This window comes from Carlito syrichta, unplaced genomic scaffold (assembly GCF_000164805.1).
Source record: "Carlito syrichta isolate Samal-C Ts95f unplaced genomic scaffold, Tarsius_syrichta-2.0.1 Scaffold301625, whole genome shotgun sequence".
NCBI lineage: Eukaryota > Metazoa > Chordata > Mammalia > Primates > Tarsiidae > Carlito > Carlito syrichta.
In genome coordinates, this window is record NW_007245721.1 from 290,718 (window position 1) to 315,125 (window position 24,408).

General features: G+C 39.7%; 1 protein-coding gene and 1 pseudogene across 6 annotated transcripts in view; both read right to left on the minus strand.

Moving 5' to 3' along the window:
- Nucleotides 1–24,408, minus strand: part of PBRM1 (polybromo 1) — a 137,438-nt gene that overhangs the window by 105,412 nt on the left and 7,618 nt on the right. For all 5 annotated transcript variants that reach the window (XM_021710875.1, XM_021710873.1, XM_021710872.1 and 2 more), the window contains 3 exons: nt 14,779–14,926; nt 6,129–6,272; nt 3,185–3,301 (listed from right to left, as the gene is read on the minus strand). In XM_021710875.1, coding sequence (XP_021566550.1) covers nt 3,185–3,301; nt 6,129–6,272; nt 14,779–14,926 — 409 coding nt within the window. The remainder of the gene's footprint in view (nt 1–3,184; nt 3,302–6,128; nt 6,273–14,778; nt 14,927–24,408) is intronic.
- LOC110595389 lies at nt 11,878–14,653 on the minus strand (annotated as a pseudogene). The gene is made up of 2 exons (XR_002481803.1): nt 14,647–14,653; nt 11,878–13,584 (listed from the first exon to the last, which is right to left on the minus strand). The product of XR_002481803.1 is annotated as an adenylyl cyclase-associated protein 1-like (transcript).

A 24,408-nucleotide genomic window follows, 5' to 3' on the forward strand; every position in this document is an offset into this window, starting at 1 on the left:
CGCCTGGTTAATTTTTTATTTATTGTAGAGATGAGGTGTCACCAAGTTGCCAGGGCTAGTCCCAAACCCATGGACTCAGGCAAGTGCTGGCCTTGGCCTCCCAAAGTGCTGGGATTACAGGCTGAACCACCAAGCCTTGCCGAAAAAGACTTGTTTTTTTGAGATGAAGTCTCACTCTGTCACCCAGATTGGAGTGCAGTGGACGCTCCCGGCCACCACAGCCTCGACCTGCTGGGCTCCACGCCCGGCTATAAAAAGGACTTTTTAAAGGACAGATCAAAACTGCCCTACCTCTCTGGTCTCAATCCTTATTATCTTTCAAACAGTCATACCCTGAGGGACCAACAGAAAGCTGCTTTCCCAACCAACTCCTATGGTGTAGTGGTAAAATACATATAAAACATAAAATTTACTACTTTAGTCATTTTAAAATGTATAGTTCTGTGGTGTTAGTGTGGTACTAAAGTGTACAGTTCTGTGGCATGAAGACCTCCATGGTTTCCCTGGAGGCCTTTTCAGAATGGGGCAATTACATAGTGATGTTTTATTGCTTCAAATCATCCTTGGTGGCTGGACCACTACAGATTATCTCCTGCAAGGAAGAATAAATCTTGAGTAAAGAGTATATTTCTTTTCTTATTTTTTTATTATAGTAAAAAATATATATATAACATAAAATTTATCATTTCAATTATTTTTAAGTGTACAGTTCTGTGGCATTAAGTACATTCACATTGTTGTGCAGCCATCACCAGCATTTATCTCCAGAAAATTCTAGTCTGTACTCTGAAACTGAAAACTCTGTACACATTAAACAATAATCCCCATTTTCCCCAGTCCCTGGCAACTACTAATCTACTTTAGGTCTCTAAGATTTTGACAATTTTGGCCAGGTTCGTTGGCTCAGCCTGTAATCCCAGGACTTTTGGGAGGCTGAGGTGAGTGGATTGCCTGAACTTGTGGGTTCGAGACCAGCCCGGGCAACTTGGCAAGACCTCATCTCCACAATAAAATTTTAAAAAATAGTGCACGTTTGAAGTTCTGACTACTCAGAAGGCTGAGGTAGAAGGATCACTGGAGCCCAGCAGGTTGATACTAGGGTGGTCGTGAGCGTACATGTCACTGCACTTCAGCCTGGATGAAGGAGTAAGACTCCAAATTTAAAAAAAAAGTATGTAAAATATATGTATATGAATGTGTACACAGAGAGATTTAAGAATATTTAAAGATGCAATAAAGGGTCATTATTTAAAAAAGATTTTGAAGCCGGACTCGGTGGCTCAGCCTGTAATCCGGCACTTTGGGAGGCTGAGGTGAGTGGATCGCCTGAGCCCGCAGGTTCGAGACCCGCCTGGGCAACTTGGTGAGACCTCATCTCTACAATAAATCAAAAAATTAGCCGGATGTTGTAGTGCGTGCCTGTAGTTCCAGCTACTTGGAAGGTTGAGGTGGAAGGATCACCGGAGCCCAGCAGGTCGAGGCTGCGGTGGCCGGGAGCAGCCACTGCACTCCAGTCTGGGCGACAGAGTGAGACTCCAACTCAAAAAAAAAAAAAAGATTTTGACAATTCTATGTATCTCATATAAGAGAAATTACACAGTATTTGTCCTCTGTGATTGGCTTATTTCATTTAATATAATGTCTTCAGGGTTCATCCATGTGTAGCACATGTCAGAATTTCCTTCTTTTTTAAGGCCAGCTGATATTCCATTGTAAGCACATTTTGCTTATCCATTTACCTATTGATGAACACTTGAGTTGCTTCCATGTTTTAACTATTGTGACTAATGCTGCTATGAATATGGGTACACAAATATCTCCTAGCACTCTACTTTTACTTCTTTGGGGTATATGCCCAAAGTGGAATTTCTGGATCATATGGTAATTCTATGTTTAACACTTTAAATAAATCATACTGTTTTCTTCTTTTCTTAAAATCTTAAATCATATCACCAATGTAATCATTTGATCTTTTTAATAGGATCCACACTTAAAGACAGCAGTGGTCATATGCTTTATTTCTAATGTCATAATAGTCACAACTGGTCAAGACACATCTTTAAATAACTAGCCTTGTCAATGACTGATAAGGAAAGTTGCATGACACTAATCAGTCAATAAGTACTTCAAGTGTATCTATGACATACTAGGTTCCAAATATCCAGCAAGGACACAAGGGTGAAGCCAGCATATGATCTCTGTCCTAAAGAAATTCAGAGAGCAGGAAAGGAGGTAGATACAAAAGTAAATGATCACAATGGGGCTAAGTGGAGTACTTCTCAAAATATATCCTTATTCAGAAATATAAGGTTTGAGGTTGGATGTGGCAGCTCATACCTATAACCACAGCACCGTGGGAGGCCAACGTGGGAGGATTACTTGAGGCCAGGAGTTTGAGACCAGTCTAGGCAATAATAGTGAGACTCCTTTTCAAAAAAAATTTTAAAAATTAGCTGGGTGTGGTGGCATGCACCTACACTCCCAACACAGCAAGACCCTTATCTCTAAAACAAAACAAACTAAAAAACCCCAAACACTTATTAACAAAATGCAGTATAGTCAAAGAAATACCATTCAGTCTTAAAAAGAAATGAGATTCTGATACAAAAAAGAAATGAAATTCTGATACATGTTACAATATGAATGAATCCTGAACATACACTAAGTGAAATAAGCCAGTCACAGAAGGACAATTGTTGTATGATTTCTCTTATATGAGGTATATAGAACATATATACTCTATAATATAGAATAGTCAGATTCATACAGAAAGAAGGCAGAATGGTGGTGTCCAGGAACTGAAGAAAGAGGGGAATGAACTTAGTGTTTAATGGATATGGAGTTTCAGTTTTGCAAGACTAAAAAGGTCTGGAGATAGATGATGGTGATAGTTGCATAACAATGTGAATGTACTTAATGTCACAGAACAATACACTTAAAATGGCTAAAATAGTAAATTTTATGTTATACATATTTACCACAATAAAAAACAAAAAGAATTACCAGTCAAAAAAACATAATTTTTTTAAACCCACAAGTGCTGGATAAAATGATAGGCCATATATCCTTTGTGCTGCCATGAACTGGATCTCTTGGCTGCCTCCATAATAACTAATAAAATTCTTGAAGTACTTCAGAAAAAAACAAAAACTTTAATTCACCTGTCTTTTATCACATCACTTACCACTTTAGAAGGCAGTTTCTGAAAAAGTTCACTAATGAGATGTCCTGATGGATTTGTGGCTACAACTATGGCTTCAAGAAGCTGCTCCAGTATCTCCTTCAAGTAACCTGGAGAAGACTGATGGTGGGGGAAAAGAAGCACTTTGTGAGAAAAATCAGTAATAAAATGCTAAATACTAAATAGCTCCTAAAATTGTAAAGCTGATTTAAAAGAGCAACTTTTACTAGCCAGGTATGGTGACGCATGCCTATAGTTCTAGTTACTTGGAAGGCTGAGGTAGAAGGATCACCTGAGCCCAGTAGGTCAAGGCTATGGTGGCTGTGAGTGTGCCACTGAACTCCAGTCTGGGTGACAGAGTAAGACTCTGACTCAGAAAAAAAAAGCAACTTCTAAGCAGTATTTCAAGTACAAGTCTGAAGAATACCACAGAAATGCTCTGATGCCAGAATAGCCTACATGAAACTAATGAGGCTCCTTATATTACTTCTATAAATCTCTCCAATCAGGTCTTTTTACTGAACTTTACCACACAGTAAACATTGTAATTAGCAAAGTTCAAGTACCATATATGTGAAACGATGGAAACAAATACTTTTTAAGGGTCTGACCAACTGAACTGGATAAAGTATGTTCCATAATAATTGGCCATTTCTCTGTCAGCTGTTCACATCTAATTCAAGTCTTGGTATTCTAGCAGGACAGTGACCACTTTATGTAGATTTAGGGCTACATACTTTTTTTTTTTTTTAAGTAGGAGTCTCACTCTGTCACCTAGGCTGGAGTGCAGTAGCACGCTCACGGCCACTGCAACCTTGACTTGCTGGGCTCAGGAGATCCTTCTGCCTCAGCCTTCCAAGTAGCTGGAGCCACAGGTGCACCACCATACCCAGCTAAGTTTTTTGACTTATTGTAGAGACAAGGTCTCACCAAGTTGCCCAGAAAGGTCTGGAACCCCTGGACTCAGGCAATCCTCTTGCCTCTGCCTCCCAAAGTGATAGGATTACAGGTGTGAGTCACTGCGTCCGGCATGGGACTACATATACTTTTAACCATAGGTGCTATGCCAGGTCTAATAACTGAATTCAAATTATGTCAAAATTGAATAGAGATTAAGCAAATGGATGCACACCATTTCTGCTCTTCAGACTGTCTGGCTTACAACTAGTTTAGTCACTGCTTCAATGTGGGAAAGTACATGCCCTAAAGAGTACCTGCCCAGAGAGGGTTGAGTCTAAAGCAAGTTTCTAGAATGAGCATGTCTCAGTCAAGGTTTATATTAAATAGTACTTCTAATCCAAATCATGCTCTGTGCATATAAAATAAAGATTAATAGCTATTCCTGGTTTAAATCATAAAAGCACTGGTATTTTTGTCCTAATCCAACAGAAGCTCTTTTTATTTAGTAGGCCTCAATTTTTTTTTTTTTTTGAGTTGGAGTCTCTGTTGCCCAGGCTGGAGTGCAGTGGCACGCTCATGGCCACCACAGCCTCAACCTGTTGGGCTCAGGCAATCCTTCTGCCTCAGCCTTCCAAGCAGCTGGAATTACAGGTGCATACCACCATGCTCAACTAATAGTAAGTCTCAATTTAAAGTCCAACTTTTTTTTAGAGATGTCTCGCTCTGCCACCCAGATTGGAAGGCAGTGGTGCAATCGTGATTCACTGTAGCCTTGAATTCCTGGGTTCAAGCAATTCCTGGTTGATTTTTTTAGAGACAGAGTCTTGTTACATTGTTCAGGCTGGTCTTAAACTTCTGGCCTCAAGCAATCCTCCTGCCTCAGCCTCCTGAGTAGTTGGGACCATAGGCATGCACCACCATGCCTAGATAATTTTTAAAATGTTTTTTTAGGGACAGCGTCTCACTATGTTGCTCAAGTTAATCTCAAACCCATGGTCTCAAGTAATCTTCCTGTCTCAGCCTCCCAAATAGCTGGAGTTAGAGGTCTGAACCACCGCTTGGCTGAGGTCCATTATTAACTCCACAAAGAGGGCACTAACATCTCTTTGGTCTAGAGCAATGGCTGGCAATAACAGACACCTGATAAATATTTAACATATAAGACATGATTAGGTCAGAGTCCTCAACTATATAAGCTTAGAGAACTGGCAGAAGTTAAAGCCTTCTCATTCAGTGTTAGACACACACTTAGAGAACCAACATGATGCTGATGAAAGCAAACTAAAATTCTCACGGTTAAGTCATGTACTTCCTGATTAAAACACGGAACCAAGAAGTAAGCTTCAAAAAGAGGAGAGAGATGTCCTGTAAAGAAGATTCCTTTCCTCCCAACCCAACTTGCTACTTTGGAAACATGTGTTGCAGGTGACAAATCTATTTCCACTATTGGGAAAACTCCAAGGAAATCATTCTTGATTTAAAAATAGAAGCTGGAAAATTTATTTTCCCTTCATGGCAACCTTAGGGCTAGAAAGAAGCTTGGGAGGTATTAATACAAATATGTAAGATCCCCTCAATTTATCATCAGTTTTATGCATTACAGAAAGACATACCAGCAAGTCCAAAATGTAGGATTCTTTTTTTTTTTTGCCAGAACCCTGAAGGCCTATATAAAGGCTAGGGTCTCTGCAAGCAATATTTTGAGAAAGCATGGGTTAAGTTGATTTTACTGTATTCATATCAGAGAGCAAAATTCCAGGGAATTCCTATTGTTAATAGACTTCTAGTGTCAATTACTTAATTTCTTAAAAGAAATCAACAAGGTGCCTAAAAACTTTATTTTGAGAGCCCGAGTACTAGTTATATTTTTGAGAAATTCACCCCACTTCCAACGAAAGGCCTGTCTAGGTAACTTATGGACAAAAGGGGACTGCTCTACTTTGTGTCTCTTATGATTTATCTGAAGAGGGTTACTACTACTATGATACTACTCTTTTTTCTCTTTTCAAACGCGTTTTCATTCAGCAAATATTTATCACACACTTACTCCTTCAGTCACTGTGCCTTGATTGTCCTGACCATCTTCGTCATCATCTTCGTCATCTGCTTCTCCTTTCTGAACAAACTCATTTCTTGTTCGAAGGTACAAATCCCAGAGTTTGCAAGCAGCTTTATATTCAGGAGAATCTGGCTGTATATTAGCAAAGAGAAGAGAAAAAATATTATTTAGTATTATATTGTAAATCAATTGCTACTTTTAAAGCATCCTGTGACAGCAAAGACCAATATTTTAAGACACAACTTTGAAAATTCAATAACAAACTTTAATATCCTTGGCCAGGCACTATGGCTCATGCCTATAATACCAGAACTTTGGGAGGGAGTAGTGGGAAGATTGCTTGAGCCCAGGAGTTTGAGACCAGTCTAGGTAACATAGTGAGACCTCATCTCTGCAAAAAATAAAAAACTTAGCCAGCATGGTGGCACGTGCCTGTAGTCCCAGACACTTGGGAGGCTGAGGCAGAAAGATCACTTGAATCCAGGAGGTCGAGGCTGCAATGAGCTATGATCACGCCACTGTACTCCTACCGGGACAACACAGTGAGAACCTAACTAAAAAAAAAAAAAAAAATCCATATGATGAGAAGACATATGGGCCTTAATCCTTCTTGTTTTTACAGTTTTCTTTCCCCAACAATGACAAGGACTGAGGAAAATGTAATCCCTCCTCTGAGAAACATAGTCGATATTTTTTTTTTTAGTTGGAGTCTCAATCTGTCATCCAGGCTGGAGTGCAGTGGCATACTCACAGTCACCCCAGAGTCGACCTGCTGGGCTCAGGCGATCCTTCTGCCTCAATCTTTCAAGTGCGCTAACACACCCAGCTAATTTTTTAATTTATTATAGAGATAAGGTCTCACCAAGGTATCCAGGCTGTACTTGAACCTGTGGGCTCAGGCAATTCCCTCACCTCGGCCTCCCAAAGTGCTGGGATTACAGGCTTGAGCTACCATGCCCGGCCTAAGCCTATCTTTTAAAGGCATTCTAAAATCAATTTATTTATATCCTGTCTCATTACAGAAAGATTTGAGATAGAAGACAAATAATTTGCTAATTTAAAACTAATTATCACTAATACACTAAGTTTAAAACGTAAGACCTAATTTAAAAAATAGAAGCTAATGACTATTCTCATATTACTTCTATTTTAAAACTATCTAATACCTTGTTTGAAGATTTCTGCTCCTGAAATATAGTGTACATGAACTCTTGACTAAAACTTTTTAGTAAAAACAATGTTGGCTGTAATGTTTAAAAAATACAATAAAGGCTGGGCTTGGTGGCTCAGCCTGTAATTCCAGCCCTTTGGGAGGCTGAGGCGTGTGGACTGCCTGAGCCCACGGGTTTGAAAACTGCCCAGGCAACTTGGCAAGACCTTGTCTCTACAATAAATCAAAAATTAGCCGGGCGTGGTAGCCCACACCTGTAGTTCTGGCTACTTGGAAGGCTGAGGCAGAAGGATCGCCAGAGCCCAGCAGGTCGACGCTGTGGTGGCCGTGAGCGTGCGTGAGACTCCAACTCAAAAAATAAAATAAAATAAAATATAACTTTAAAAATGCATCCATGAGCTGCCAATAAGGAGTAAGGAGTAAAAGCAACAACCCAGATGAAAAAAAGGAGAATACTGAAGCCAATGTTCACTTTGAACGCATTTAGCTATGATAAAACCAAGCTTTGGTTCTAAGACTTCTGCAAGTTTCCAGGATGAAAATCAAAGGTCAAGGTCTACCAGAAACTGAGACTTGAAAGGCCACGGCCGCAGTGTAAGTGGGAACTCAAACCAGTTTCTGCACTGCTAGGAAGCAAGGATGACTGGCAGTCTCAACCTACACCTGTCTAAATTCATATCTATTTCAAACCATGGCACTGCAGGGGCAAGGTAGTAACAAAATAAATCTCTTTTGAAAACTCTTTATCTTAAATTAACCCTACCAAAGATAGGCTAGGCACCTGAGATAAGCAACAAATCTCTGGATGAACCCAACTCCAATTTAAGCCTCAAATAATCTCTAAAGTTTCCAGAAATACAAGCCCATGGTCAAACAAATCATGAGGCATATAAGAATCAAAGAATCACGAGAGAAAGCTAGCAGAAATGACAGCAAAGCAGATTTTAAAATATAGATATCTATTTATTAGATATTAGAATTTAGATAATCAGAATAATCTTCCAAAAATTAAAAAATAAGTATGTTAAAAATGTTTAAAGAAACACAATGAGATTGAAAATATAAGCAAAGGGCAAGACTGTAAAAAAAAAAAAAAAACTTCAGCCGGGCTCAGTGGCTCAGCCTGTAATCCCCGCGCCTTTGGGAGGCTGAGGTGAGTGGATTGCCTGAGCCTGCGGGTTTGAGACCCACCTGGGCAGTGAGACCTCATCTCTACAATAAATCAAAAAATCAGCCAGGCATGGTAGAGCATGCTTGTAATTCCAGCTACTTGGAAGGCTGAGGTGGAAGGATCACCGGAGCCCAGCAGGTCGAGGCTGCGATGGCTGGGAGCGGCCACTGTACTCTAGTCTGGGTGATAGAGTGAGACTCCAACTCAAAAATAAAAAAATAAAAGAATAAAAAAACTTCCAATATACAAGAAATAAAAAATTAAAATGTAAAAACTGAATGGACTGATTTAAGAGATTTCGCCAAGAAAACGGGAAAAACTTGACAAAATTATCTAGAAACACACACATAAAAACAAGAAACATGAACAGTTAAGAGAAATGGAGTCCCAAAGGAAGTCAAATGTAACATCCAATCAGAGTTTCTACAAGGAGAAGAAAGAGAACGAGACAAATGTAATATGCAAAGATATGGCTAGAAATCTTCCAGAGCTGATGAGAAACACGTCTAAGATTTAGGAAATGCTACAACCTGCAAATTCTTCTTCTTCGTTTTTTTTTTTTTTACTTGGGGTCCCACTTTGTTGCCCAGGTCGGAGTGCAGTTTCTGGATCATGGCTCACCACAGCCTCCTAGACTCATCCATCTGCCTCAGCCTTCCAAGTAGCTGGAACTACAGGCATGCACCATTACACCTGAATTATTTATTTTTTTGTAGAGACAAGGTCTGGCTATGTTGTACATGCTGGCCTTGAACTCCTGAGCTCAAGCAATCCTCCCTCCTCAGTCTCCCAAAGTGCTGGAATTATAGGTGTGAGCCACCACACCTAGTCTACAATTTGTAAATTTGATAAATAAAAAGATATCCACATCTAAATATATCACAATGAAACCACAGAATACAAAACAGACAAAGAAGATACTAATGACAGCCAGAAAGAAAAGACATAACTTTTAAAGGAACTACAATTACAGAGAGATGACTTCTCAATAGCAATAAAGGAATGAAGAATAAAGAAAGTAGTAATAATATTGACTATATAAAACAACAATATTATTTTGTGGAATTCAAATATTGCTACAAAAGAACTAAAGTCAGAGACGAGAGGGCCGTCTGAGCACACGGGTTTGAGACCCGCCTGGGCAACTTAGCGAGACCTCATCTCTACAATAAATCAAAAAGTATCGGGCATGGTAGTGTGCACCTGTAGTTCCAGCTACTTGGAAGGCTGAAGCAGAAGGATCACCTTAACCCAGCAGTTTGAGGCTACGGTGACCATGAACATGCGACTGCACTCCAGCCTGGGTGGCAGAATGAGACTCTGACTCAAAAAAAAAAAAAAAAAAGAACTAAAGTACACAATACCAGCATTATAAATAAGGAGAAGGATGATCAGAGTTGAATTATTTTAAGGTCTTTATATTGTTTAAAAAGAAGATTACGATCTCAGTTAACTTTTAGCTTTGACAAGTTATATACACTAAAATTTCCTGGGTAAGAACCAAAAGATTATGAACATATCTTACAACTTACAAATTTTAGAGGGAATAACAAGAAGGAATCCATTAACAACAAAATAAAATCAAAAGGTGGACAGATAAAAATATTTTTTAAAAAATTAAAAAGTGAAAAATGTAAGCTGGGAGAGTGCCAACTACTGGGGAAGCTGAGGTGGAAGGACAGCTTGAGCCCAAGAGTTAAAGTCCAGCCTGGGCAACATAGTGAGACCTCATCTCTTTAAAAAAAGAGAGAGAGAGAGAGAGAGACAGAGAGAGAGAGAGAGAGAGAGAGAGAGAGAGAGAGAGAGAGAGAGAGAGAGAGAGAGAGAGAGAGAGAGAGAGAGAGAGAGAGAGAGAGAAAGTTAAATAGAAAGTAGAAATTTAGATGGCAGGAATACTCAAAACATAATGGTAATTACTTAAATTATAAAGAGTTGAAGTACTCTAGGAAAAAAGTAACAACTATAAACTGGAATAACAAAAGTTCAGTTCATATATTTGCTGTTTATAAGATATACATCACCACTAAAAGGATAGGAAAAGGTTGAAAGTACAAAAGTGGAAAAAAACTAGGTAAACACTACAATAAAGCTAGAGTTAGATGGTGGTGATGGGTGTAAAATTTTTGTAAATAAGTGAAAGCCTCTTAATTCTACATTTTAAGAATATGAATTATAGCTCAAATTTTAAAAATATATATAGTCTTAAGAATAAATTTAACAACTTATTTTTAGAATCTTTATGGTGGTAGCGTATGTCTATAGTTCAGGCTACTTGGAAGGCTGAGGCGGAAGGATCTCCTGAGCCCAGCAGATCAATGCTGGGGTGGCAGTGAGTGTGCCACTGCACTCCAGGCTGGATGACGGAGTGAGACTCCAAAAAAAAAAAGGAATCTTTATGAGCCGGGCTCGGTGGCTCAGCCTGTAATCCCACGCCTTTGGGAGGCTGAGGTGAGTGAATTGCCTGAGCCCACGGGTTCAAGACCTGCCTGGGCAACTTGGTGAGACCTCATCTCTACAATAAATCAAAAAATTAGCCGGGCGTGGTAGCGCGCGCCTGTAATTCCAGCTACTTAGAAGGCTAAGGCGGAAGAATCGCCGGAGCCCAGCAGGTCGAGGCTGCAGTGGCCGGGAGCAGCCACTGCACTCCAGTCTGGGCAACAGAGTGAGACTCCAACTCAAAAAAAAAGAATCTTTATGAAGAAACATTTACAGTTTTACTAAAAAACACTGAAGAAGACTTAAATAAATAAAGACAGAGTCAAATTCATAGATTGGAATAGACAATATTATGTAAATTTTTCCCAGTATAATCTACAGTCATTGCAATTCCAATAAAAATTACAGCAAATTTTTTTGTGCTTGTTGACTTAACACATTAATTTTAAAATATTTAAGAAAAGGCAAAAGGCCAAGCAATTCCCTTAGTATTATTCTTTTTTTTTGCTTTGAAGATGCTTTCTTTTAAGAAAGCAATTCTTTTTTTTTTTTTTGGTATTAACTTTATTCTATTTTCTGTATAACTTAAAGTACATAAAGGTTTACTTCCACAGGCCTCAGGAAATGGGTAGAAGTCACAGGACAATCTCTCTTCCCACCAAAAAAAGTTGCATATTTTGGTAAGTGTCCCAGAAGGGAGAAACTGGAATTTTTCATTAGCAATGCAGTACTAGATTCTTAAATAAATCAAGACCTAAAACCAGCCTGCAGTGGAGGTTTTCGTCCTCTGTTCAGGTGCCTGGACAGAAGCCATAAGCATGACAGTGAAAAGGAGGCAGTGAAGATGGATGACAGGCAACTAGCTGGGAAGGAGGAAGGAATGCCAGACTCCTTGGATTGGTGTGTTTGTTTTTCTTTTAAAATTATCTTTGAAGGAAGTTGCTAGGCATAGATCCCAGAGAAAGAAGGGGTCCAAGACTCCTTTAACTGCCCTGGATAAAGGGCACTGCTACAGCAGCTGGTACAAGAGAACCTCCTATCTCATGGCGGAGGCAGACCCAGGGTGGAATGCAGAATAAGAGGAATGCTTATGGGAAACAATTTTGCTTGGAATGCTAGATGGCCAAGCCTCAGCCCTTGGTCCAGTGCAACGCTTGCCTTGCTTATCAACACCGAAAAATGAGTTTGGTTAGAGGAACCATCTGGAATCATACCAACTCCTGCTACCTTCATGCTCATTATTAGAAAAAGGTTAGTGTGAACATTCTGATCTGTTAATTCCTGGGACTGTTTTAGTCTCCCAAAGGACTGTTGGTAGAATTGCCCCCAAAAGCTGAAAGCTAAAATGCATCGGTTCTGGTCTGTAGTTCCTTAAGAATGGACTGGCAGTGTGGTTGAGCTGATATGGAAAAGCTGCACCATTCTGCAGAAGATCAACTGACCTGCTACCCTAACCCCAAATCTCAGCCTCAGGTATATTTCAGTGAAGGCAGGTAGCTGTGCTTCTCAGCAGAGAAGCAGTTTAAGAGCAGAAAGGTAGAGGAAAATCTAGAAAAGAACCGTCTTGATACAGATTTATCCCATGGTGTGAAGGGAGGGCAAAGAATCCAGTGGCACTTCACTTATCCAGCAATTTCTGTCACTGTGGTGACCAACTTCTGCCCATTCCATAGGGTCTTAAACTGCTCAGGGACTGGAAACTCATTAAAGTCTCCATCTTCTATAGGAATGAGGACGTTCATCTCTGAAGATTTGGCACTATTTCACAATCCAGGGAATTCTTACTCAGGTAAGCATGGCAGCCATCTGTTTTGTTGATGGAAATGGTTGGCACTTTACCCATGACCTGAACTTTGACATCCCTACTATTGATTATCTCCACAATGCCCAGGACGTCATCGAATACCAGACCAAGTTTCTTACAGTTATCTACTGTAATGGAGTTAATTTTGCCCTTGATTTGCAATGTTGTATTGACACACTTGTATATGTAAGCCACCTGTTTCAGTTCTGTGTCATCAATCACCAGGTTGGAAACATTCTCCTGATTTCCCACTCTCCATTTCTTGCCCTCCAGTTCAAGTAGAGCTGGTTCCTTCTTTGTAGCTGGTTTGGGTGAGGGGCTGGTTTGGGGTTTCGGTGCAGAGAATGGCTTGGGGCCGCTGCGTACTGGACCACTCTGAGCCTTTAGGGCAGGGTTCTTGTGAGTCTTCATGTCATCAGATATATGTTTCAGATATATGATATATATATCATATATCTGATCCTCTCCCCCTGATTAATCTGCACAAACAGTGCTGAGCGGGAAGCTAAGTCATCTGAGCCTAAACTGGTGGAGACTGGAGGAGGAGGTGGGCCTGGTGGGGGAGGAGGAGGACCTGGTCCAGCAGAGGGTCCAGATGGCAATCCCCTCAGTTCTTTTGCCACAGGTTCCGTTTTGCTCCCGGCCAGTCCGGTGGTATAGAACTCCTTAATGTAGGCCTGCAGCTCTGTCCATATACTCAAGTAAGCTTTGACCCAGTCTACATGCTTCTTATCCACATCTTTGTTCTCCTTGAGGACTCGGTTTGTATAAAACATGGCAGCATCATTCAATTCTTTCACATAGGGGCCAGGCTTGGGAGCCATAGCCACATAGCCCAGGGCCTGGATACTAGAAAGCAATTCTTAATGTGCTTTTCTTACCAGAGTAAAAAATTATAAATTAGTGGTAATTAAGAAATAGAATGATGCAGTAATAGATAAGCTGGCCTGTGAAACAGAATAAAAAGAAACAGATCCATGAGCACATGGAAATGATGACAGCATTGACACTGCAGACAAATTCAGAAAGGATGGTGGTGATAATATCTGTGGGAGAAAAAACAGATCTCTGTCCTCATAAAAGACAAAAATCAATCAATCCCAACTACATTAAAAGCTTATATGTGAAAAACAAAACTACAAAACTTTAGAAGAATATATACTAATTTTTGGGCAGGAGGAATTTCTGAAACAAGACACAAAGAATAAACCAAAAACTTAAAGACTGATAAATTTGATTCTATTAAAATAAAAAACTTAAATTCATCGACACCATAAAAAGAGTAAAAAGACAGTGGGAGAAAATATTTGAAACACACATAATCAAAAAAGGATTAGTATCTAAAATATTTTTAAAATTTCCAAAGCTGGGTGTGGTGGCACACGCCTGTAATTCCAACTACTTGGGAGGGTGAAGCAGAGGATCGCTTGAGGCCAAAGTTCAAGACCAGCCTGGGAAACATGGTGAGACCCTAACCCTAAAAACATTAAAAAAAAAAATTCTATGCAATACTATGAGAAAATGACGGATGGTACTGGGAAACTATGGGGGGGGATGGGATTAACAGTAGCAAATATCTGTCGGGGGATGGGAAAACACTTCTTATCTACAGGGTGCCTGAATGAAACGTCATTGTACACCTAACCCTTAACTGTACCCCACAAAACCATAATAAAAAATACTGATTAATGAAAAAAAAAAAAAAAATTCTAAAAATATATATGAAAATTACTAACAACCCAAGAGAAAAATGGGCAAAAGATTAGAGCAGACACTTTACAGAATAAACAAGAATGGCCATAATCACATGAACTCTTTACTCTTTACTAATACGAGAAATGCAAACTCAAATCACAAAGAGAAACCACTACTCACTTGCCAGATTGATAAATATTAAAAAGCCAGACAACGTTTGTATACTAACCCTGCATGATCAACGTTTGTATACTAACCCTGAATTGTACCCCATACCTTTACAATAAAAATTTAAAAAATGAAAAATAAAAAGCCAGACAATGATCAAATCAGATACCTTCCAAATTTGATACTTTCTTACCTTATAATAGGCCTTTGCGTTGTTAAAAAGCAGTTGGAAGTCAGCAGTCAGCAGATTAACATCATCATACTCTTCCATTTTTAGTTTCTGTTGGATTTTCATCAAGTCAATGGGCTGAGAAACCACTTCATAATAGTCTGGTTGATTTCTGTCATAATTTAATATATTTTTTAAAAAATGATATTAATCCAAAGCCTATAAAAAGTTATATTTCAAAACTATCTGTGGTGATGTCCAACATTCCAAGTGACATAACATAATTAGAATCTTTCATGGACTTTGAATTTTGTCAAAAAAAAAAAAAAGCCAGGTCAGTGGCTTAGCCTGTAATCCCGTGCCTTTAGGAGGCTGAGGTGAGTGGATTGCCTGAACCCGCGGGTTCGAGACCTGCCTGGGCAACTTGGCGAGACCTCATCTCTACAATAAAAATCAAAAAGCCGGGTGTGGTAGCGCGCGCCTGTAGTTCCAGCTACTGGGAAGGCTGAGGTGGAAGGATCGCCGGAGCCCAGAAGGTTGAGGCGGCGGTGGCCGGGAGCAGCCACTGTATTCCAGTCTGGGCGACAGAGTGAGACTCCAACTCAAAAAAAAAAAAAAAGAATGAATGTGCCACCAGGCTCACTCCCATTATAAGAACTAAAAGAAAATAAAAATATATGCCCTTTTCAAAATATGTTATGATACAAAAACCTAAATTAATGTTTGTGATGATCTTTTATATGCTTAAGTTTGGGCACCAGCTCTATACTCACATCAACGGTATCTATTAAAAATGAAGATTATTTACTTTTCATGGTGCTTAGAAGTAGCTGAAAACAAATACATGTTTCCAACCTCTTTATAAACTTTAAAAATTTATTATTTCTTCAGTTAGTGACCACAGAAACATTTTCTGCCAAATACTATCAAGTGCCAATTACTTATGCTACTTTAATATCAATTACTAAAATTACAAAGAAGAAAAAGGATGTCCTTGGCTTAAGGAGCTTATTACCAAAGATGAAAAGACAAGACATATCTAAACATGATCAAACTGTTGTAAAAAAAAAAAAGAAGAATGATAAACACAAAACTCAGGAGGGGAAAGATAAACAAGAACACAGGAAATTTCAAAGGTAATTACAATAATTTCTTAAAATAATGTATTAAAGCTGGGCTCAGTGGCTCAGCCTGTAATCCCGTGCTTTGGGAGGCTGAGGTGAGTGGATTGCCTGGGCCCACGGGTTCGCGACCCACCTGAGCAACTTGGCAAGACCTCATCTCTACAATAAACTAAAAAATCTGCCGGGTGTGGTAGCGCATGCCTGTAATTCCGGCTATTCGGAAGGCTGAGGTGGAAGGATCGCTGGAGCCCAGCAGGTCCAGGTTGCAGGGGCCGGGAGCGGCCACTGCACTCCAGTCTGGGCAACAGAGTGAGACTCCAACTCAAAAAATAATAATAACAATAATGTATTAATACAATTTAAGGACTTATAATGATAATTTCTTATGTTCCCAAAAGCTTTCTTGGGTTTACGGGCGTTTATTTCTCTTTCTGGTTTGCTTTCCTTTTTTTTGAGTCAGAGTCTCACTCTGTTGCCCAGACTGGAGTGCAAGGGCACAATCACGGCCACCGCAGCCTCGACCTGCTGGGTTCAGGCGATCCTTCCACTTCAGGCTTCCAAGTAGCTGGAGCTACAGGCATACGCCACCATGCCTGGCTAGTTTTTTGATTTATGTAGAGACAAAGTCTTGCCATGTTGCCCAGGCTGGTCTCGAATCCCTGGGCTCAGGCAATCCTCTCACTTCTGCCTCCCAAAGTGCTGGTATTAGAGGCGTGAGCCACTGTGCCTGGATTTTGGCTTTTTACAAATAGAGTTCCATGACACACGTAAACCTTCTGCAAAATTATCTGAGTGACTATTTTCTCAATTCTCCCAATAGGGGTAGGTATTTAATTTCAATCTAGTTACATAAAAGATAAATTATTACAAAGAAGGTCATGGTCAGTAAGGCTTTAATCTCTTAGGACCTTAGCTGACAAGTTATGGTCATTCTTTTGGTATGTATAATATATTAAATTATACTTCTTGTTCTGACTTAAAAGATGTAAAAACAGTATTTTTTTGTGAATCATTTGAATTCAACCATTTGAACCTTCAAGCTGTGTGACATGATGCCTCATCACTCCTGATGGTTTAGTATATATTCTCTACAAACAAGGACTACAATTCAATCATTAAAATCAGGAAATAAACGTTAATATAGCACTGTTGAACCTTGACCTGTGTGGGTCTACTTATACATGGATTTTTTTTCAACCAAATGCAGATTGAAGACTGATGCTTTCGGTGGCATTAGGGTACTTTCCCAGAATGAACATTAGAGCCTTGCTGAAAAAAAAATTTTTTTTTGAGTTGGAGGTCTCACTCTATCATCCAGGCTGGAGTGCAGTGGCACAATCATGGCTCACTGCAGCCTCAGCCTTCTGGGCTCAAGAAATTTTTCCACCTCAGCGTGTGCCAACATGCCCAGCTTTTTAAAATATATATATATTTTTTATTTATTTATTTATTTATTTATTTTGAGTTGGATTTTCACTCCGTTAACCAGCCTGGAGTACAGTGGCCGCTCCCAGCCACCGCAGCCTCGACTCGCTGGGCTCTGGCGATCCTTCCACCTCAGCCTTCCGAGTAGCCGGAATTACAAGCATGCGCTACCACGCCCGGCTGATTTTTTGATTTATTGTAGAGATGAGCTCTCGCTGCCCAGGCGGGTCTCGAACCCACGGGCTCAGGCAATCCACTCACCTCAGCCTCCCAAAGGCTTGGGATTACAGGCTGAGCCACCGAGCCCGGCTTTTTTTTTTTTTTTAATTTTTGTAGCAATGTTGCCTAGGCTGGTCTCGAACTCCTGGGCTCAAGCAATCCTCCCACCTCAGCCTCCCAAAATGCTGTGATTACAGACATGAGCCACTACGCCTAGCCGGGCTTTGCTAATTTAATGCCCTGATGGCCCTCTCCACCTGGGTCTCCTAGGTCACAGTTCACATCTCCTTGCTGAGGCAAGGCCACAGCAGCTTCTTAGGCTCAGGGGATTATCCGTAGACAATTAAGAACTCAATGAGGACATACATGTGCCTAGTGAGTACACTATCCCCCAGAAACACAGCTACAAGGTTCATCACCAGCATTTTCAGCATTATCACACAGAAAAAGGAAAGATTAGGGTCCCAACATTCCACTCTATGTAATATGCTAAAAACAAAAGTCTCCCTACTTTCAAAATGAAATAGCTCTATTGATTTTTCTACTTAAACAAAACGTACAGAAAACCATTTAAAAAACAAATTCATCCCCATAATCCAGAGCTAATAGCACTAGTTGTATTTCTATAAATATTCTTCCAGACTTCTCTCTATGCACATGTACACATAAACCAAATTTAACATAAACAGGATACTGCAGTACATGTTCTTCCAAAATAGCTTTTCTCTTTCAATAATAGGTGAGGGCACTCTACCATAATATGGCTGCAAAATAGTCATAACAGAATTGAATTTTTAACCAGAAGTAAGAAATACTAGCCCCAGTATGCAGAGCCTGTTGGCTACCCCGACCCCATTCTCTCTTCTTCCCAGATGACAGCATTTTAAGCTGTTACATGGCTACTAAATACATATTCTCAGTCAGGCACGTTGCACGACTGTAGTGCTACTAGGTATTCAGGAGGCTAAAGCAGGAAGACGGCGTGTGCCCAGGAGTTTGAGGTCTTAGTGCACTACAATCATGCCTGCAATAGCCACTGCACTCCGGCGAGCCTGGACAACACAGAGAGACTTCATCTCTTAAAAAAATTCCCTAAAAGACCATATTTCCCAGTCTTATTGCAGTTAGGTTCTTGCCAATACAAGAGGTGCAGTGTGCCATGTTCAAGTCATGTCCTTAACATGCTTTCTTTTTCCTACTGGATGGAAGGTAGTTATGGTGGTAAGTCATTTTGAGACCACACATTCAAGGGTGATATCACAAAGACAGCAGAACAGAGAGAGAATAGTACTTGAACCCTGAGGACTTCACAGAATAAGGACTTTTACACAAGAGAAAGAAATTTCTCTCTTGTTTCAGTCATTGTTAATTTGGATGTCTTACTGCAAGAAGCCTAATACATTAACCAAAATAAAGTATCAAAATGAGATTCACAAACTGCATAGCTCTGAGCAATACTACTTTCCATCAACACTTGAGAAAACATATGCATTCCACAGATGAGGGTCAGAGATATCTCACCCTAGGGCACAGGATTCAGTGAGAAGTACCACATCCTCAAGGTTGCAACATGACAATGCTTCAGCACCCAAGGCCTGTATTCTATGCCCCTTAGCATTAGCCTGCTGGTGAAAAGCAGGCAGCAGAAAGAGTATGAGGGGTTTTGTATACTCTAGTTTGATGCTGCTACTCTACACCACAAAATGTTTAAGAGCACAAGCTTTAGAGTCAGAATATTTGAGTCTGAATTCTAGCTATCTTTAGTAGTTATGATAACTCTGTGCAAGTTCTCACCTATAAACTGTGATAAAACCTCGTAAGTTTAAACAAAATATGGTCTGGAAAATGCTTGGTACTTTGTCTAGCAAGTGGTAAATAATAAAAATATGCTTTTATTACCTAATGCTAATTAGATAACTTCTAGAAGACTATAATTGATAACTCAAATCTAGGAATAGATACCTTATTTTAAAACTAGCTCTTCCTTTTGGGCCATGACTAATTTACACGGATCCACTCTTTTGAGGAGTAATTACTAAGCTCGATTTAGAGCTTGTTAGCTACCCACCATAGCATCAACAATCAGGAATGGACCTAAACCTTTTGTCGACTCTTTGCAGTTGCCTATATATAGCTGCTGTAAAAAATAACTACAAATTTAGGGGCTTAAAATAACACAAATTTATTATCTTAGTTCTGAGGGTCAGAAGTTCAAAATGGGTCTCTGTAAAATCAAGGGCTGCATGCCTTCTGGCAGTTCTAGTAAAGAATCTGTTTCCTTGTTTTTTTCCAGCTTCTAGAGGCCATCTGCATTCCTTGGCTTGTGGTCCTCTTCCTTCATTTTCAAAGCAGTTTAGCAACTTTAAATCTCTTTCTAAAGGAATCTGTCTCCCTCTTTCCCATTAAGTACTCTTGTGATTATACTGGGCCCACATGGACAATCCAGGATAATCTGTCCAACTCAAAGTCAGTCGATTAGCAAATTTAATTCCCCTCTGCCATGTAACCCAACATATTCACAGGTTCCTAGGATTAGACCATAGACATACTTGGGGTCCATTATTCTCTTTACACTCATGTACTCTTTCAGAACACATAACTTGAAATACCAGGGTTCTGAAGGGAATAATGATGATATTTTGACAGTAAGAAAGGAAGGATGCTCTGGTTAGGTGGAGCATAGCCTCCACAGGAAGGTGTGTGCAAGATAACACTCTGTTTTCTGAAAAACGGCTTCCTTTTAACTATGGCTGCAACAGTGTCACGACTATCATAAAAGCTATTAAGTAATTTTAAAAATATGTTTCTCCCTCAAGGAACTATAGAAAGAACAGACTAAATGCAAAGATAGAAGGAAATAATAAAAAGAACAGAGAAAAACAAAATAGAGAACAGAAAAACAATTTTTTTTTTTTTTGAGTTGGAGTCTCACTCTGTTCCCCAGACCGGAGTGCAGTGGCCACTCCCGGCCACCGCAGCCTCGACCTGCTGGGCTCCGGCGATCCTTCCGCTTCAGCCTTCCAAGTAGCTGGTACTACAGGTGTGCACTACCACGTCCAGCTAATTTTTTGATTTATTGTAGAGAGGAGGTCTCGCCAAGTTGACATGACTGGTCTTGAACCCATGGGCTTGGGTAATCCTCTCACCTTGGCCTCCCAAAATGCTAGGATTATAAGTGTGAGCCACCATGCCCGGCCAATTTTTTTAGTTGGAGTCTCACTCTGTCCCTCAGGTTGGAGTACAGTGGCACACTCACTGCCACCATAGCCTTGACCTGGTGGGCTCAGGCGATTCTTCCACCTCAGCCTTCCAAGTAGCTGGAACCACAGGTGCACACCACCACACCAGTCTAATTTTTTAATTTATTGTAGAGATGAGTTGTCCAGGTTGGTCTTGAACTCCTGGGCTCAGGCAATCCTCTTGCCTCCGTCTCCCCAAGTGCTGGGATGATAAATTTTTTAAAAATTAATGAAACTAAGAGTTGGTTTTTTTGAAATGATCAACAAAATTGATAAACTCTTAGCTAGACTAACTAAAAAAAAAAAAGAGAGAATGCTCATTTAGCTAAAATCAGAAATGGAAGAGCAGACATTATACCTGTTGTCACAGAAATAAAAAAAATTATGAGAGAGTTCTATGAAAAATGGAACACCAATAAATTGGATAACCTAGAAGAAGTGAATAATTTCCGAGAAACATACAATGTATCAAGATTGAAAATGAAGAAATGGAATAGATCTATAATCAGCAAGAAGACTGAATCAGTAATTAAAAATCTCCCAACACAGGAAAATGCTTCAGTGGTGAATTCTATCAAACATTTAAGGAAGAAAATCAATCATTTTCAAACTTTTCCAAAAAACTGAAGAGAAAGGAACATTTCCTAACTCTAATACTATGAGGCTGCATTGCCCTGATACTAAAGCCAGACAAAGACACTATTAGAAAACTATAGATCAGTCAGGCTCGGTGGCTCAGCCTGTAATCCCGCACCTTTGGGAGGCTGAGGTGAGTGGATTGCTTGAGCTTGCGGGTTCGAGACCCGCCTGGACAGCGAGACCTCATCTGTACAATAAATCAAAAAATCAGCCAGGCGTGGTAGCACATGCCTGTAGTTCCGGCTACTCGGAAGGCTGAGGTGGAAGGATCGCCGGAGCCCAGCAGGTTGAGGCTGCGGTGGCTGGGAGCGGCCACTGCACTCCAGTCTGGGCCACAGAGTGAGACTCCAACTCAAACAAACAAACAAACAAACAAACTATAGATCAATATCCTTTATGAACAATGATGCAAAAATCCTCAATAAAATATTAGCTAACCAAAATCACCAGTATATTAAAAGATTAAATACCATGACCAAGTGAGATTTATTCTACAGTGGATTCAGTGTTGAATAGAAGTGATGAAAGTGAGCATCGCTGTCTTGTTCCTGATCTTAAGAGGAAAAGTATTAACTTTCATCACCGACTAGGATGTTTGCCATGGGCTTTTCATATATGGTCTTTATTATGTTGAGGTAGGTTCCTTCTATTCCCAGTTTTCCGAGTGTTTTTATCATGAGAGGGTGAATTCTGTCAAATGCCATTTCCACATCAAGTAAGATGGCCATGTGGTTATCTTCTTTCTTTCTGTTAATGTGGTAAATCACAATGACTGATTCTCATATGTTCAACCACCCTTGCATTCCAGGAATAATCCAAAAAAGAAAGTAAGAAAACAACTCCATTTATAATAGCATCAAAAAAATAAAACACTTAGGAATAAAATTAACCAAGGAGGTGTAAGACTTATATGCTGAAAATCACACAACATTGTTAAAAAAAAATTAAAGATGACACAAAAAAAAGGAAAGACACTTCATGTTCATTGGTTGAAAGACCTAATATTGTTAAGATGCCAACATCACCCCTCAAAAATCTACAACTTCAATGCAATCCCTATCAAAATCCCAATGGCATTTTTTTACAGAAAGAAAAATCTATCCTAAAATTCATATGAAGTCTTAAGGGATCCCAAATAGCCAAAACAACCTTGAAAAAGAACAAAGATGGATACTTACACATCCAGATTTCACAATTTACTTACAAAGTTATAGTAGTCAAAATAGTGTGCTACTTTTATATGAAGTATAAAGACAGGCATATAGACCAATGGCATAGAATACAGCACAGAAATAAACCCTCATACATACATATAATTAAATGATTTTTGACAAGTGTGCCAAGACCATTTAATGAGGAAATGACAGTCTTTTCAACAAAAGGTGCTAGAAAAACTGGATCTTCTCATGTCAAGAATAAGGCTGGAGCCTTTGCTAACACAATATACAAAAAATAATTCAAAATGGACCAAAGACCTAAATCTAAGAGCTAAAACTGTCAGAAGAAAACATAGGAGAAAAATTTCATAACATTGGATATGACCTGGATACAGTCAACAACAAAAAAAAGTAGACAAATTGGACTTCAGGGAAATTAAGACCTTTTGTATATCTCAACAGAGTGAAAGGCAACCTATAGAATGGCAGAAAATATCTGCAAATCCTATATCTGATAAAAAATTAACATCCAGAATATATAAAGAGCTCCTAAAACTCAACCACAAAAAAAAAACCACCCGAATTAAAAGAGGGCAAAAGATTTATATACACATTTCTCAAAAGAAAATTTACAAATGGCCAGTAAGCACATGAAAAGATGCTCAACATCACTAATCATTAGGAAAATGTAAATCAAAACCACAATGATATACCAACTCCTACCCATTAGGATGGCTATTATCAAAAAAAAGAAAACAAGTGTTGATGAGGATGTGGAAGAACTGCCCGTGTGCTCTGCTAATGGGGATGTAAAATGGTGCAGCTCCTATTGAACACAACATGGCAGTTCCACAAAAACTCAGAAGTAGATGGGACTACCATATAATCCAGGAATCTCACTTCTGGGTATTCAAAAAAATTCAAAAAGGATCTCAAAAATGTATCTATGCACCTATGTTCATTGTAACTTTATTCACAATAGCAAAGAGGTGGAAGCAACTCAAAAGCGGATGAATGGATAAACAAAATGCGATACACACATACAATGGAATTTTATTCAGCCTTGAAAAAGAAGGAAAATTGGATGGGCTTGGTGGCTCAGCCTGTAATCCCAGCACTTTGGGAGGACAAGGTAAGTAGATTGCCTGAGCCTGGGCAACTTGGTGAGATCTCGCCTCTACAATAAATAACAAAAAAAAATAGCTGGGCATGGCAGCGTGCACCTGCAGTTCCAGCTGAGGAAGGCTTAAGGCGCAGAAGGATCACTGGAGGCCAGCAGGTCGATGCTGGGGTGACCATGAGCATGCCACTGCACTCCAGCCTGGGCGACAGAGTAAGACTCCAACTCAAAAAAAAAGAAAGAAAGAAATCCTGTCACATGCAATAGCATAGATGAATAATCTTGAAGGCATGATACTAAAATAAGCCAGTCACAAAAAGACAAATTCTATATAATTTCACTTATATAAGGTATCTAACATACTCAAATTCATAGAAAAAGAAAGTAGGATGGTGGCTGCGAGGAGTTGGAAAGGGAAATGGGGAGTTGTTTAATGGACAGAGTTTCAGTTCTGAAATAAGAAAAACATCTGGAGGCTATTGCACAACAATGCTAATATAGTTAACTTTGATTGAACTACATAGTCAAAATATGGCTAAAACTGAAAATTTTATGTTATGTGTTCTTTATGATTAAAAACATTTTCAGCTGGGCTCGGTGGCTCAGCCTGTAATTCCGCGCCTTCGGGAGGCTGAGGTGAGTGGATTGCCTGAGCCCGCGGGTTCAAGACCCGCCTGGGCAGGCAAGACCTCATCTCTACAATAAATCAAAAAATCAGCCGGGCGTGGTAG